We start from the raw sequence: 15310 nt of genomic DNA, 5'->3' as shown, positions 1-15310 counted from the left end.
ATTACTCCCTGAACACCCTGGGCGAATATAGGCTTGATGGGCCAAAATGGCCTCTATCTGCACTGTGGGGATTCTGTGATTCTGTGTGATTCTGTGAAATTGGGTATAGCCCCGCTTGAGGCGTTAGAACTGGCGCTGCGCAATGTTTATAGCCAGATGAAACTTATCGCTGCCTGGCGAGATATTAGGTTGCATCGCCCCCAAAGGGGATTGAGGCGCAAACTCAGACATTGCACGGGGCTCCTAAGGCGCAAAAATTCAGGCGCTACCCAATATCGGCGTGGACGGGCGCAGCGCAGGTGATCTCAATTACCGGAGACCACGAGACTTCCAGGCGCCGGCCGGCTCTTAAAGGGGTGGGTCAGTCAGCCTGAGCTGCTACACTCAATGCCCTGTAGGCCTCAGAATCGGCGCTCGCCCTTCTCTGGCGCAGGAAACTTGGTGAGGATGGAGAAGGTGAGACAGAGAGCAGAGCGCTTCAGCACTGAGGCTCTGGACCAGTTGGTGTCTGCAGTTGAGCGCCGTTGAGATGTTCTGTATCCTGACAATGGCAAGAGGCTGAATCAAAAGGCTTACCGGCGATCTTGGAGGGAGGTGATGCGCTATCAATTACTCAAAAGACTGAGGTTAAGCGAGTAACTAACAGGCTTTTATTAACAAGAAAATGAAGGTGTGCCTCGAGTGGTCGACCAGTCCAGAATACAGAGGGACTGTGGAGCAGTCACCTTTATACCTGGACTCGTGCGAGGAGTCAGCCGAGGCATGTACAGACATGTACACAGTGGAATACAAACACACACACAGGCAGGTATAACAGTGGTTTACCACATTCACCCCTTGTTTAAAAATGAGTCCGGCGGGGTGAAGTGTATTAAAAGTTTGTGTATTGGAGTCTCTCCGGAGGTCTTGTCTGCCGCTGTGATCGACGTGGCGACGGCAGGGGTAGTGAAGCTTCCGGCGTCGAGTCCCGCGTAGGCTGGGGCGCTGGTGTGTAGTCCTCGTGGGTGTCTAGCGGGTCGCGGGGCCCAGGCGTGCCGTCTGCTGGGGTTGGATATTGGATCGTGGGGTGGGGGTGGTAGTGGGTAGTGGGTTACTGGGGCCCCCGAGGGTGCGAGGTCTTGTATGGAGACTGTGTCCTCCCGCCCGTCCGGGTACGCAATGTAAGCATACTGGGGGTTGGCATGGAGGAGGTCGACCCTCTCGACCAGGGGGTCCGTTTTATGGGTCCTCACGTGTCTTCTCAGTAGGACCGGTCCTGGGGACGTCAGCCATGGCGGTAGCGATGTCCCCGATGTGGACTTCCTTGGGAAGACAAACATTTTCTCATGAGGGGTGGCGTTAGTGGCAGTGCAGAGCAGTGACCGAATAGAGTGGAGCGCATCGGGGAGCACATCCTGCCAGCGGGAGGTCGGAAGGCCCCTAGACTTTAAGGCTAGCAGGGCGGCCTTCCAAACTGTCGCATTCTCTCTTTCCACCTGTCCGTTCCCCCGGGGGTTGTAACTGGTGGTCCTGCTTGTGGCAATACCCCTAGCGAGCAGGTACTGATGGAGTTCGTCGCTCATAAATGATGAGCCCCGGTCGCTATGGATATAGCTGGGGAAACCGAACAGGGTGAAGAGGTCGTTCAGACATTTAATGACCGTGGCACTGGTCATGTCCGGGCAGGGGATGGCGAATGGGAAACGGGAGTACTCATCAATAATGTTGAGGAAGTACACATTGCGGTCGGAGGAGGGGAGAGGCCCTTTAAAATCAACGCTCAGGCGCTCGAAGGGGCGAGTGGCTTTTATCAGGTGAGCCCTGTCTGGTCTATAAAAGTGCGGTTTGCACTCAGCGCAGACTTGGCAGTTCCTTGTCATAGTCCTGACCTCCTCAATGGAGTAAGACAGGTTGCGGGCCTTGATGAAGTGGAAGAACCTGGTGACCCCCGGGTGGCAGAGGTCATTGTGGAGGGCCCGCAGTCTATCGATCTGCGCGCTGGCGCAGGTGCCACGCGATAGAGCATCTGGGGGTTCATTGAACTTCCCGGGCCGGTACAAGATCTCGTAATTGTAGGCGGAAAGTTCGATTCTCCACCTCAAGATCTTGTCGTTTTTGATTTTGCCCCTCTGCTTGTTGTTAAACATAAAAGCAACTGAACGCTGGTCAGTGAGCAGGGTAAATCGTTTTCCGGCCAGGTAGTGCCTCCAATGACGCACAGCCTCCACAATAGCCTGGGCCTCCTTCTCAACAGCGGAGTGTCTGGTCTCCGGGCCCTGGAGGGTTTGTGAAAAGAAGGCCACGGGTCTCCCCGCCTGATTAAGGGTAGCGGCCAGGGCAAAGTCGGACGCGTCGCTTTCCACCTGGAAGGGGATGGATTCGTCCACTGCGTGCATGGTGGCTTTGGCAATGTCTTCCTTGATACGGTGGAAGGCTAAGCGGGCCTCTGCCGTCAAGGGAAAAGAGGTGGACTTGATCAGCGGACGGGCCTTGTCCGCATAGCAGGGGACCCACTGGGCGTAATAGGAGAAAAACCCTAGGCACCTCTTCAGGGCCTTGAGGCAGTGTGGCAGAGGGGGTTCCATAAGGGGATGCATCCGGTCGGGGTCGGGACCGATGACTCCGTGTTCCACAACACAGCCAAGGATGGCGAGGCGGCTTGTGCGGAATATGCACTTCTCCTTGTTATACGTCAGGTTCAGGAGTTGGGCGGTGCAGAGGAATTTTTCGAGGTTTGCGTCATGGTCCTGCAAGTCATGGCCGCAGATGGTCACATTGTCCAGATATGGGAAAGTGGCCTGCAACGCATTTTGATCGACCATCCGGTCCATCTCCCTTTGGAAGACGGAGACCCCGTTGGTGACGCCAAAGGGAACCCTAAGGAAGTGATAGAGGCGGCCGTTTGCCTCAAAGGCAGTATACTGGCGGTCCTCAGGGCGGATAGGGAGCTGGTGGTACGCTGATTTCAGGTCAATGGTCGAGAAGATGCGGTACTGCGCGATCTGGTTGACCATATCAGCTATGCGGGGGAGCGGGTAAGTGTCCAGCAGGGTGTAGCAACTTATTGTCTGGCTGTAGTCGATGACCAGGCACTGCTTCTCGCCGGTCTTAACGACCACAACCTGGGCTCGCCAGGGGCTGGTGCTGCCCTCAATAATCCCCTCCTTCAGGAGCCGCTCCACTTCGGTTTTAATGAAAACCCTGTCCCCGGCACTGTATCGCCTGCTCTTTGTGGCGATGGGCTTACAGTCGGGGGTGAGGTTAGCAAACAGTGAGGGGGGGGGGTGACTCTGAGTGTGGAGAGATTGCACCTGGTGTGCGGCGGGCAATTTGGAAGCTGCTGGCTGCGGACTGTGAGTGGGGGGAGGGGTCCACCGTACGCCATCGTAACACTTTTAAGGTGGCACTGAAAATCTAACCCCAGTAGAACGGCAGCGCAGAGGTGGGGCAGGACCAGAAGTTTAAAATTATCGTACACAGTCCCATCTACTAAGAGTGTCACCACGCAGTAGCCGCCAATGTCCGCCGACTGGGACTCGGAGGCCATAGAAATCCGCTGGTGTGCAGGCAGGACTGGGAGAGAGCAACGCCGCACCGTGTCAGGGTGGATGAAGCTCTCCGTGCTCCCAGAGTCAAAAAGGCAGGTTGTTTCGTGACCATTTACCTTAATGTCCATTGTGGACCGGGCCAGTTGGTGCGGTCTCGCTTGGTCCAGCGTAACGGAGGCCAGCGTAGGGGTCAGTGTGTCGCTGCGGGTATCAGATGAGGCGGTGTTGGGGGCCTGCTGCGTCCCGGCTGGCATCCAAGATGGCGGCGTCCATGATCCCCATGTGGCTGGAGGCGTCCAAAATGGCTGCTGTTCCGGTGGTTCGCACATGGCTGGGGAGGCCCAAGATGGCGGCCCGCATGGCCCACACGCGGCGCTGCTGGTGTTCGGGGTGGCTTTGGCCCTGCAGATGCTGGCGTAGTGTCCCTTCTTCCCGCAGCCCGAGCAGATCGCATTTTTCGCCGGGCAGCGCGCTCTGGGGTGTTTGGCCTGGCCACAGAAGTAGCATTTCTGGCCTTGGGACACTGCTGCAGTAGTTGGGCCGTTGCTGGGATGTGGCTGGGGTGGCACGGCGCTATGAGACGGTCCTACCGTGTCCCAGGCTGTCGTTCCCCGCGGCGTCCACGGTGCAGAGGAGTAGGCATCCATGCCCCGGTAGGCTGCGTCCAATGATAGTGCGAGTTCAGAGGCCTTGTTGAGGTCGAGGTCACTCTGCTCCAACAGTCGCTGTCGGGTGTAATTGGACCTGTGGCCCGCTACAAAAGCGTCCCGGATAAGTTCCTCTGTGTACACGGCGGCCTTTACATCCTTACAACCACAGGTCCGGCGAAGCACAGACAGTGCCTGAAGGTATTCCTTGGTCGATTCCCCCGGTTGTTGTTTACGACTCCCCAGGAGGTGCCTGGCGTACACCTCGTTCACTGGGCGCGTGTACTGGTCCTTGAGGAGCTTGAGAGCAGCCATGTACGAGGTCGCGTCCTGGATGACCGAGTACGCTCGGTGGTTCACTTTGGAGGTCAGGACATCCAGTTTGTCCTCATTCGATTTGACCGTTGCAGCGGAGGCGATCAGGAATCTTTCAAAGCACTTAAGCCAGTGAGCAAACTTGGTGGATGCATCCGCCTCCCGATGGTCTAAGTCCAGGCATGCTGGTGTGAGGATCTTTTCCATTATAAAAAAATCTTGTTAATAAAATTGATGCGCTATCAATTACTCAAAAGACTGAGGTTAAGCGAGTAACTAACAGGCTTTTATTAACAAGAGAATGAAGGTGTGCCTCGAGTGGTCGACCAGTCCAGAATACAGAGGGACTGTGGAGCAGTCACCTTTATACCTGGACTCGTGCGAGGAGTCAGCCGAGGCATGTACAGACATGTACACAGTGGAATACAAACACGCACACAGGCAGGTATAACAGTGGTTTACCACAGGAGGTTTCTCAGAGGGTCAACTCCAACAGCATGGCGACCAGGACCACTGTTCAGTGCAGGAAGAAATTCAATGACCTCACTCGGGTCATTAGGGTAAGTGTTGGTTATGCAAACTTCTGATTCCCTCCATCTGCACCTAACTTCGAGGACCCTGTTGCCATGATGCCCCAATGGCCATCTGTCAGCAAGCACCCATGGCCCTTTCTGGGCACACACATGGACATTTCACTCAAGGCCACATGTAAGGGCCCTTGCACCATGGGGGGCATGAGATGATCTCTCAAGGCATCATGTAAGGGCTCTTGCACCATGGGGGGCATGAGATGATCTCTCAAGGCATCATGTAAGGGCTGTTGCACCATGGGGGGCATGAGATGATCTCTCAAGGCATCATGTAAGGGCTCTTGCACCATGGGGGGCATGAGATGATCTCTCAAGGCATCATGTTACAGAACTTCCCCTTCTTTCCCCTGCAGTCCAAGCTGGCGACGATGCGAAAGGAGCAGCGTCGAACCGGTGGCGGACCTCCACAAGTGGTCACTCTCACGGATCTCGAGGAGAGAGTGCACCAGATTCTTGGAGGACGTCTGTCTGGTCCTGTTACCACTGCAGTTGCCGACCCCATTCTCGACAGCGAGGGTAAGGCTCTCACCTTTTGCAGCTGTCTCCTTCCACTTGGTCCCCCCGCCAGCATGCTTCCTCAGTGTGCCGCAATGTGCCATGCCTTTCCGCCAACCTGTACTTTTGCTAAAGCCACTCTTCCACCTCCCTGCTTTCAGATGATGCATCACCAACTGGGGCTCCACGCGCTGAAGCTGCCAGTGCCAGTGCCTCCGGAGGCGAGGATCAGGAGGAAGCCGGACCATCCATTCCAATCTCAGGGGAGCATACACATGTACAGACTGGGGATAGTAGTTCCCTGGAGGGGAGGGGAGGGGGCTCTGAGGATCAGGCAGTTGCCGGACCAAGCGGCATGCAGCAACGCAAGGGGGGTAGGCAAGTTTGGCCACCGTCTCCCCGGAGGGAAAGGCAGGTAGTGATGACTGCTGCACAGAGTGCAGAGGAGGTGCGTCGCCTGGCTGAAATGAGCACCCAGGCCCGGCTCAGGCACACTGAGCTGATGGCTGCAGTGGGGAGGATGCCTCAGTCAATAGATACACTGGCAAAGAGTGTGTTGGACTTCGGGGCAACAATGGAGAGGACTCTCCATGGCTTCGGGGCAACAATGGACAGGACTCTCCAGGGCTTCGAGGCAACAATGGAGAGGTCTGTCGAGGGCTTCGGGCCAGCAATGGAGAGGACTCTCCAGGGCTTCGGGGCAACAATGGACAGGACTCTCCAGGGCTTCGGGGCAACAATGGAGAGGTCTGTCGAGGGCTTTGGGCCAACAATGGAGAGGACTGTCCAGGGCTTCGAGGCCGCTATGGAAAGGACTGTTCAGGGCTTCGGACAATCCCTGGAAAGGTCTGTGCAGGGCTTGTCCGAGGCAGTGGAGCGGTCAGCACCGGCCTTGTCCGAAGCAATGGAAAGAACTGTCAAGGGCTTCTCCGAAGCACTGGCACCTGGCTCACAGGTCCTCACTGCTGCCACGCAGTCACTTGCCGGCCTCGTTCACACACAGATTGAGGCAACGCAAACTCTCACTGCAGCCACCCTATCTGCATCAGCTAGGATCACCCCGGGCCCTTCCAGTCCCATACAAGGCCAGGAATCAGTGGAGCATGCGATTGTGGTAGATGAGCCGAGCTGGTCACTTCAGAGAGCCAGTGTGTCATCCGACAATGGCGCAGGTGTCCTCTCTCGGCAGGTGACCATTCCACATGCCAGCGCTGGCACGTCTGCAGTGCAGCTGCCACCACCTGCAGTGCACACTGCTTCCAGCCATGCTCAGATCAAGCATCCTGCGTCCGCACCCTCCAAGCCCAGAGGTTGGCCAGGCCGTCCCTCAGGGGCTTCTGCACTTCCAGACAGTCAGCAGGCATCCCCCAGCCTTCACCCCGCCACTGGGGTTCAATTACGTAGGAGCAGCAGGGAGGGAAGGGGCCGAGTGCGAAAGAGAAGTCGTTCTCCATCAAGGGGCTAGCAGTAGAGGGAGGTGCTGAGATGTTTCTTTGGCCAAAATCAAGGAGACCCTCACCTGTTGGAATTGTTGGGAATAGTTTGTTTAGTTTGGCGGCTTTGCCGAAGAGTTAACTGTTATTTTGTTAGTTATGGTTTCTGTTGACATGACGTTGTTTTGCTGTAATGAAAGACTTTTGTGACAATAAAGAGAAGTTTAAATGTGCTATGGTGTACGTGACTAATTACAGTGATGCTGGCCTTCAGAGGCTTTGAAACATCCAAAGTGCACAGCAGTTAAGACACTCATCATTCCGCCAGAGGGGCCTCGATACGAGTCCTCATGAGCCTGTGATGGATGGCCCTTCCACTTTCAGGAGCCCTTCCATCTTCCTCCTCCTCCTCCTCCTCCTCCTCGTCCGCATGCTCCTCCTCCTCCTCCTCCTCCGCCTGCTTCTCCAGGGTCAGAGGGAAGGTGATGAATTGACACCTTCGCCTATAAAGGGCAGCTGTAACTTGCCGGATGCAGCAGTGGACTGCAACCTGAGAGATATTCGCGATGTCCCCAATGGCTCACTAAAAGGATCCGTTGCCATAAAAATTGAGGCCAACAGTCAGTTTAGCGGCCACCGACAGAGAGGTCATGCACCGTAGACGCGGCTGCAGATCCTCAGCAAGCAGGTGGTACAGCTCAGTAACAACGTCCATCCCGAATTGGAGCCTTTGCACACATGTCAAGGTATGACACCTGCTGCCTAAAGACCCTCGCAGCATGCCCTCGGATTGGCCGACCTCCATTGCCCCTCCTCCTTCTGGCCAATCCCGGCCCTCTCTCCCGCCGTCTCTCTGCCCCTTCATAGTGTTCGGCCATGAGGCCGTGGCCCTCCAAAGCATCTCCCATTCTGATGCCAGTTGGTCAAAAGGCTGTTAGGTCTAGTGCTCCAACTGCTCCGGACAGGTTTGAGGGTCCCAAGTACTCTAATGCTAAATTCCAAAAACTCTGCTCCACAGTAGCTCACCAACTCTCTCCACCAACGATCGCAATGAACAGGCCAAGTGGCTGAAGCTTCTGTACTAGAGCTATCCCCTTTAAATAGCGCCCCCCGACTCCGAGAAGGGCCTGCTAACGCTCCTTTGAACTGTCACTAATAGCGCTAGGCGTAAAGGCTCCGGGCGCCACCCAATATCCGCTCAGGCGCCCCGAAAAGGCGTTGCACAATGAAATGACGTCGTGATCTGCTTGCGCTCGCGGGCGCGCGCAAACACTTGGCGCAGGCGTTAAATGTATAGTCAATATGGGAGTTGTCGCTATCTTCATTGCGCCCGCCCCAACATTAGGTTACGCCCCAATTCTCGGTCTCTTTAGGCGCTAACCGCTGGCGCAAACAACCGAATTTCTAGGCCATAGCCTCCTGCTGAGAGTCCTTCTCCCCCTCCTCCTCCCTCTTCCAGCAGCTTGTCCTGCACTTTGTGGGGCCTTTGCTCATTCTCCAAGAGGAAGGCCTACTAGTACACCCATGTCTGGGAGCAATAGTTTGTGCAGAAGCCTTGAAGTCAGCAAAAACTACTTCTGCACCTGCCACATCACTCCCCGTAGAATTTTGAAACTTGAAACAACTATGGAAAACACCAAAAACATGTAGAATTGTAGCAACAACCATAAAAATAAATCAACCATCAACTAACTAAGTAGTTGATGATCCCTTTAAGTAGCACTGGTGGGGGTTCTTCCTGCTGCTTAACACGTGTTCAGCTGTGCGAGCTTAAGAGAGGGCATCAGCTGGACTGCTAAGCTGCAAAATGGCAGTGCTGGCGTCAAATCAGCGTTGCGCGCTGATTGATGTCATGATCTGTCTGCTCTGCATACTTCCTGACAGACATTTACTGCATGCGCGCTAACGCCTGCACCAAGATGGAGTCCAGCGCACTTTGCACCAGAAGTGTGCGTGCATGCAGGTGGATGACTCCATTTTGGATACCTAAGGGTACTTGTAGCGCCCAAAAAAAGGGCGCTACTGAGCCCAATTTCTTGCCCAAGAGATTTAAACAGGATTTTTAGGGGAAATAGGCACAGAGCTGGGGAGTAGCAAGTTCAAGGATTTTGGGAAAAGGTTAGTGATGGAGCGGTACTAGAGAGGATGGACAGGTTTATTGAGGAGGTGGTGATGGCAGAGGCAGTTTTCAAAAGAAGGGAAGATGACTTATCAAAAGGAGCCATTAACAATTTGGCAAATATGAAGAACTGAAAAGGTAATTGAGTGTATAGGAGTTGGGTAATGTGGGCATCAAGGAAGCAGGTTGGGATCTCATGAAAATGGCATGGGAGAAAAAAAGCTTTCTTAGCAGGTGGGTGACATAGATAAGGCCATATTAACTGCCCATCTATAGTTTCCCTGAAATGATGGTGGTAGACATTGAACTGTTGCTGTCGTTGTGGTGATGGTGGTGCCTCTACGGTCATGTTAAGTTTGAGATTCCAAGACTTTGACTCAGTGATGATGAAGGAATGGTGTGAGACTTGGAGGGGAATGTGGAAATGATAATGTTCTCATGACACTTTTGTTCTTGCCCTTCTTGCTGGTGGAAGTCATAGGAGAGGGAGGAACTGTCAAAGTAAGTTTGGTAATTTGGCGCAGGATATCTTGCGGCCACAGTGCAGCAACGATGGAGGGTGTGGATAAGGACTCAAGTGATAAGGGTGTTGATCAAGTAAACTGCTGTGTTCTGAATGCTGTCGAGCTTCTTGAGTGTTGTTGACCCCCAAGATGTTGATGATGGGAGACTCAATCGGGTGATGCTGTTGAAGGTCAGGGGGACGTGGTTAGGCATTTTCTTGTTGAAGGTGGTCATTGACTGGCACTTAAGGGGCATGAATGTTACCTGACATTTAGTTGTCCTGGTCCTGCTGTACATTAGCATGGGTGCAAATGAATACTGTGTCTTACCATGTGAAGGAATAGCCATGATTCAGAGAAATACACGATACTATGAACAGATTTCTAATATTATTAATAAAAGACATATTGGGTTTAAAAGACAAAAGTCTCAGCAGAAAGGCTGTAAACAGAAATACAGGCTTCTGAGAAAAGATCAATTGATAACAAAGTTGTAAACAAGCTTTGAAATGGGAATTAGTTAAATATTCTAAAACAATGAAAGATTGAAGCAAACCATTGGTGGTTCTGAAAGGTCTATGGTTTGCAACGAACACAATGAGAGACACAGTTTAAAGTGTGAAAAACTAACAAGATAAAACAGAAATACAAACATTAAAAGAGGCATGTGCCTTTGAAAACATGACATCAAGTAAAGAAACATCTGCTAGTCAAATAGTTTTATGTTAAATAACAACAGAAAATGCTGGAAAAACTCAGCAGGCCAGGCAACATCCGTGGAGAGAAATTACAGTCGACGTTTCGGGTGAACCCTTTTTCAAAACTGGAAAGGAAATGAAATAGATCGAAGGCAGGGCTGCGATAGAACAAAAGAAGTAAAGAGACATTAAGAGGTATTCAAAACCAGACGAGATGGTACTAGGACAGTGGAGACAAAACACGGCTCGGATTAGGTGTGAAGTGTACTGGCAGGATGAGAGACAGCTTTATGTTAAACTTGGATGACAGGAAACATGATTAAATATGCAACCAATTGAGATAGCTAGAAAACAAGTAAACACACAGTTAAAGTGGTTTTGATTTACATATAGTAAAAACCATACCAACAAGACTTTGAAGATATAACTTCAATAGATGACACCAAGCAATTGCATTGTGTTTGTATTAAACTTGAAGCAGAACGGAGTCAAAATGTCTGCTAAAAAGCAGTTAAGCCAATATTAAGAAATGAATGAAGAATCTTCGGTAAGAATGACATCAAACAAAAACCATAGCTGTCATTGTTTTAATGATACTTTTTGGAACACCTAAAAGTAGAGAAATAATTATGCATGCAATAGTTGAATTGATAGTAACATAGAAACCATTCAAACAGACGTATCAATAAAGACAATTAGCTGACATCAGCAGAGAACATCAAAGAAGAAACCAAAGCCAAAAAGGTATAAAAATAAGACCTTTTTAACAGAACGTCAGAACACGCTGAACGGGCAGGGCATTTCTCAACCTTCCAGAGGCATCTCTGTAAGTTTTTATCTATGAGTCTCGGGTATATCAAAGTGATTGATTTTTGGTGGAGGTTCTGGATTTAGAAATAAGAAATAAGAAATGTTCTGGATTTAGAAATAAGTAAGAAATAAGAAATATAACGAAGTAAAGATTTGAGAATAAGGATCTCTGAGAAATAAGAAATGTAAGCTAATTGTACTTTGAATTGTTAATGTTGCAACCGATTCAACAGATGTTAACTGAATGCCAGCTCTTAAATAAAACTATATATTTTTAGAATTGTCTCAAAGAGTGAATCTGTATAGACTCGCGAACCCACAAATTCTGTACACTCTTTTGTAAGGAGCTGCAGAAATCTGGGGGATATTCCGGACCCTCATAATATCCGGAAGGTTACAGTCTAGTTCAACTTATTAAAAGTACTATCCCGAGGATGGTAACATCTTTAGTCATTCCTTTCCTTTAGGGAGAGATAGCCTGAACCTTTAGACCCATTTAAGCGTCTTATGGAATTCGGCTATCTCTAACTTAAGTTGAAGGTGAACGTCTGGGGAATACACCTGTTCTGGGGTAGCCCAAAAGGGCTAGGACTGTAATTATCCCTTCAACCAGACTATGGGAGAGTATGTTGGATTATAATGTGCTGCACCACCACACATCCAGACAGAATTTAAAATAAATAAACTTTCTCCATAATCATTTAATTTGGGGTGAGTAAAACACAAATTCGATATCTTTAGCTGAACTGAACATCCAAACTGAGCCTGTTCCACTCATTCTTACCACAATGATAAATTCTGGATTCCAGGCTCCTAGTAGGGGGTCATGCTCAAAAAGTGTATGGGCTGGAGATAGGACAACACACTCTCTTCAAGCATGCATCACCGCTGGAAACACTGTGGATTAAACTGCAGCCCTGGCTACATTTTATTTAGTAAATCATGTTAAGCCTGTGCTTATGTTTAAGCATGCAAATATTTATTAGCCTTATCCCTAAGCATTAAAATAAGTCACTGTGTATGGATAAACTGTTTACTTACAATCGTCTGAGTTTGTAAAGTCCACAAAAAGCAGTTTTTGAGATGGATCTGATTCGGTTATTCTGCAGATATCTGCAAGGCAATGAAATAACGATTGTAACTGTCTTCTTAGTTACATTGTTAAAGATTATATTCGGCATTACAAATTTGTACTATCCATGAAAAGAGAAAACAACTTGGGCATATTTGTGTTCAAATTTATATTTGTCATTACTTCAGGAGACCAAAAGGTAAATCTCACCTGTCTCATAGAATCATAGAATGATACAGTACAGAGGAAGGCTGTTCGACCCATCGTGCCGACGCCAGCTCTTTGGTAGAGCTATCCAATTAGCCTCACTCCCTCGCTCTTTCCCCATAGCCCTGCAATTTTTTTCCCTTCAAGTATTTATCCAATTCTCTTTTGAAAGTATGAAATCTGCTTCTACTGCCCTTTCTGGCAGTACACTCCAGAACATATCAACATAAAGTGTCTTCCCTCTGGTTCCTCTGTCAATTACCTTAAATCTCTGTCCTCCGGTTACCGACCCTCCTGCCAGTGGAAACAGTTTCTCCCTCTGTGCTCTATCAAAACCCCATACAATGTTAAATCTCCCCTTAATCTTCTCTGCTCTAAAGAGAACAATCCCAGCTTCTCTAATCTCTCCACATAACTGAAGTCCCTCATCCCTGGTACCATTCTCGTAAATCTCCTCTGCACCCTCTCCAAGGCCTTGAGATGCTTCCTAAAAAGTGTGGTGCCCAGAACCTGACAATACTCTAGCTGAGGCCCCATCAGTGATTTATAAAGGCTTTGTATAACTTCCTTACTTTTGTACTCTATACCTCTATTTATAAAGCCAAGGATCCCATGTGATTTGCCTGCCACCTTCAAAGATTTGTGTATGTGAGCATCCCTGATTATAATCGCTTAACCATTGGTGGCCGTGCCTTCTGTTGCCTAGGCCCTAAGCTCTGGAATTCCCACCTAAACCTCTCTGCCTCTCTACCTCTCTTTCCTCCTGTAAGATGTTCCTTAAAACCTACCTCTTTGACCAAGCTTTTGGTCACCTGCCCTAATTTCTCCTTATGTGGCTCGGTGTTAAATTTGTCGTCGTATAATACTCCTGTGAAGCGCCTTGGGACATTTTACTACGTTAAAGGCGCTATATAAATACAAGTTTTTGTTGTTGATTTTAAATAACTGAAAGTGACTTTAAAAAAACTGTGCAGAACCATTTACTAGTTATACTGGCATACAGTAGTCAGTTTCTTAGTAAAGTAAAAAGGTTTTGAAAGGTGCCTATTAATGCCCTTGCACCTAAAAAAAAAAGCTTAATTTTAAGAGCCTCCTTATCGGCTTTGAGGTGGTAGTTATGGCTGCAGCAGTTGGCAGATTTCACTCGCAACATCTTTTGTAAACTGAAGACATCTCATTCATTGGTACTCGCTGAAGTTGAGGCAAGAAAATTGCTCCCTGAAGACCCTTGGCAGGTATGGCCTCTTGCTGAGGGCCCTTCCCCTCCCCTTCCTCCTCCTCCTTTTTTTCCTGCTCTGTGTGGCCTCTCTTAATTCTTCCAGTCATGTTCAATTCCCAGAGGAAGCCCTACCAGGCCACCCATATCTGGAAGCAACTTCTTTCAGCACAAGATTTTATATGACAAAAAATGTACTGCTAGACCAGCCTGACTGTAGTGTATGTGCTTTAAGTCAGAACTACTTTTTACAGCTCCTGTATACTGTAGTGCCGGCAGCGACCACACCGGTATATAAGCTGTGCGCATGCCTCTGTACCCCAGTCTAGAGATTACCCTCCTCCAGTAAAGACCTGTTATTTGTTCATGTACAGCATCCATGTAATTATTTATCCACTGAACCACGGATCTAACAGTAGCGACGAGTGTTGATGCGAATCTACCTGCAACATAAAAAATAGTCGAGTCCAGGAACACGGGCGTCGAACGCGAGCAACCGCCCAGCAGTCAGGCAGCGATCCAACTTCGCTGGGGAGGCTGTGGAGAGCCGGGCTTGGTTCCCCAGCCACAACGAGCAGTAAGAGACCGACGACAGGTCCAGAGCAGACCCTTCCCGAGCAGCGGCGGCTGGAGCCGACCGACGGCAGAGAGAGAGAGCCGGGCAGCGTCGACGGGGTAAGAAAGAGGGTGAAGAGAGCAGGGCGCAGCCGGGGGTTGATCACCGAGCGGCGTTGAGGAAAAATACTGCAAACCGGAGAGAGAGAGGGTAAGAAACAGCCAGGTTCTAGACTGAGCGGCGTCGACAAATATCAAGAGAAGAACGCGCAGAGCACAGCCAGGGATCACGGGCTGATCAGGGTCTGCGGGGCGAAGCAAGGGGAGACGCCATTGAGCCGCGGAGAAGCAGGGAGAGTGCGGGAGACGCCATTGAGCCGCGGAGAAGGAAGAGCGCAGGAGACGCCATTTTGCGAAGCCGCAGCGGAGAAGACGGGCGAGCGCGGGAAGGAAGGAAAGCGCGGGAGACACCATTTTGTGCCAGCGGAGAAGAAGGGGAAGCGCGGGAGGCGCCATTGGTGATAGTTAATGCACAACCAAGGATGCCGAAGAGTGGCAGTATCTCTACGTTCGACAATGAAGTCGAAGATTGGGCGACATATGTGGAACGTATTGAGGTGTACTGCAGGGTGAATGAAGTGCCAGATGCTAATAAAGCACTGGTTCTGTTAAATTCCATGGGTGCAAAAACTTATGGGTTACTGCGAAATCTAATAACCCCAGAGAAACCGGTAAACAAGAATTTTGAAAGCATAGTAGAAATCCTACAGGACCACTTAAACCCCACACCTCTGCTGATAGCAGAATGGTTTAAGTTCCATAAAAGGAACCAACACAAAGACGAAAGCAATGCTGAGTACCTAACGGAACTGCGCAAGCTATCGAAATACTGCCAGTTTGGAGCGGGACTAGCAGACACGTTAAGGGACAAGTTTGTGTGTGGGCTACAAAGTGAAGGAACCCAGAAACGGCTTCTATCAGAAAAGGACCTTACGCTGGACAAAGCTTTCAGTATGGCAGTATCACACGAAGCAGCCGCAAGGGGCGCTGCAGAGATACAACGGAGACAGCAAGAATATGGCACCAACGGAATGACCAATGGAACAGGGAAGTGCTATCGCTG

The 15310-nt window shown here is 50.3% G+C and overlaps 1 protein-coding gene across 1 annotated transcript in view; it reads right to left on the bottom strand.

The window, feature by feature from the left end:
• The window catches only part of LOC147111927 (relaxin receptor 1-like), a 220318-nt gene that overhangs the window by 133897 nt on the left and 71111 nt on the right, over positions 1 to 15310 (bottom strand). The window contains exon 7 of the mRNA XM_085998301.1: positions 12179 to 12250. Within this exon, the coding sequence (XP_085854427.1) occupies positions 12179 to 12250 (72 nt within the window). The remainder of the gene's footprint in view (positions 1 to 12178; positions 12251 to 15310) is intronic.

This window comes from Somniosus microcephalus, chromosome 10, assembly GCF_052327205.1.
Source record: "Somniosus microcephalus isolate GS21.2 chromosome 10, FLI_Smic_1.0, whole genome shotgun sequence".
Taxonomy (NCBI): domain Eukaryota; kingdom Metazoa; phylum Chordata; class Chondrichthyes; order Squaliformes; family Somniosidae; genus Somniosus; species Somniosus microcephalus.
Note: the sequence above shows the minus strand (reverse complement) of the source record. Positions and strands in the feature narration are given on the sequence as shown.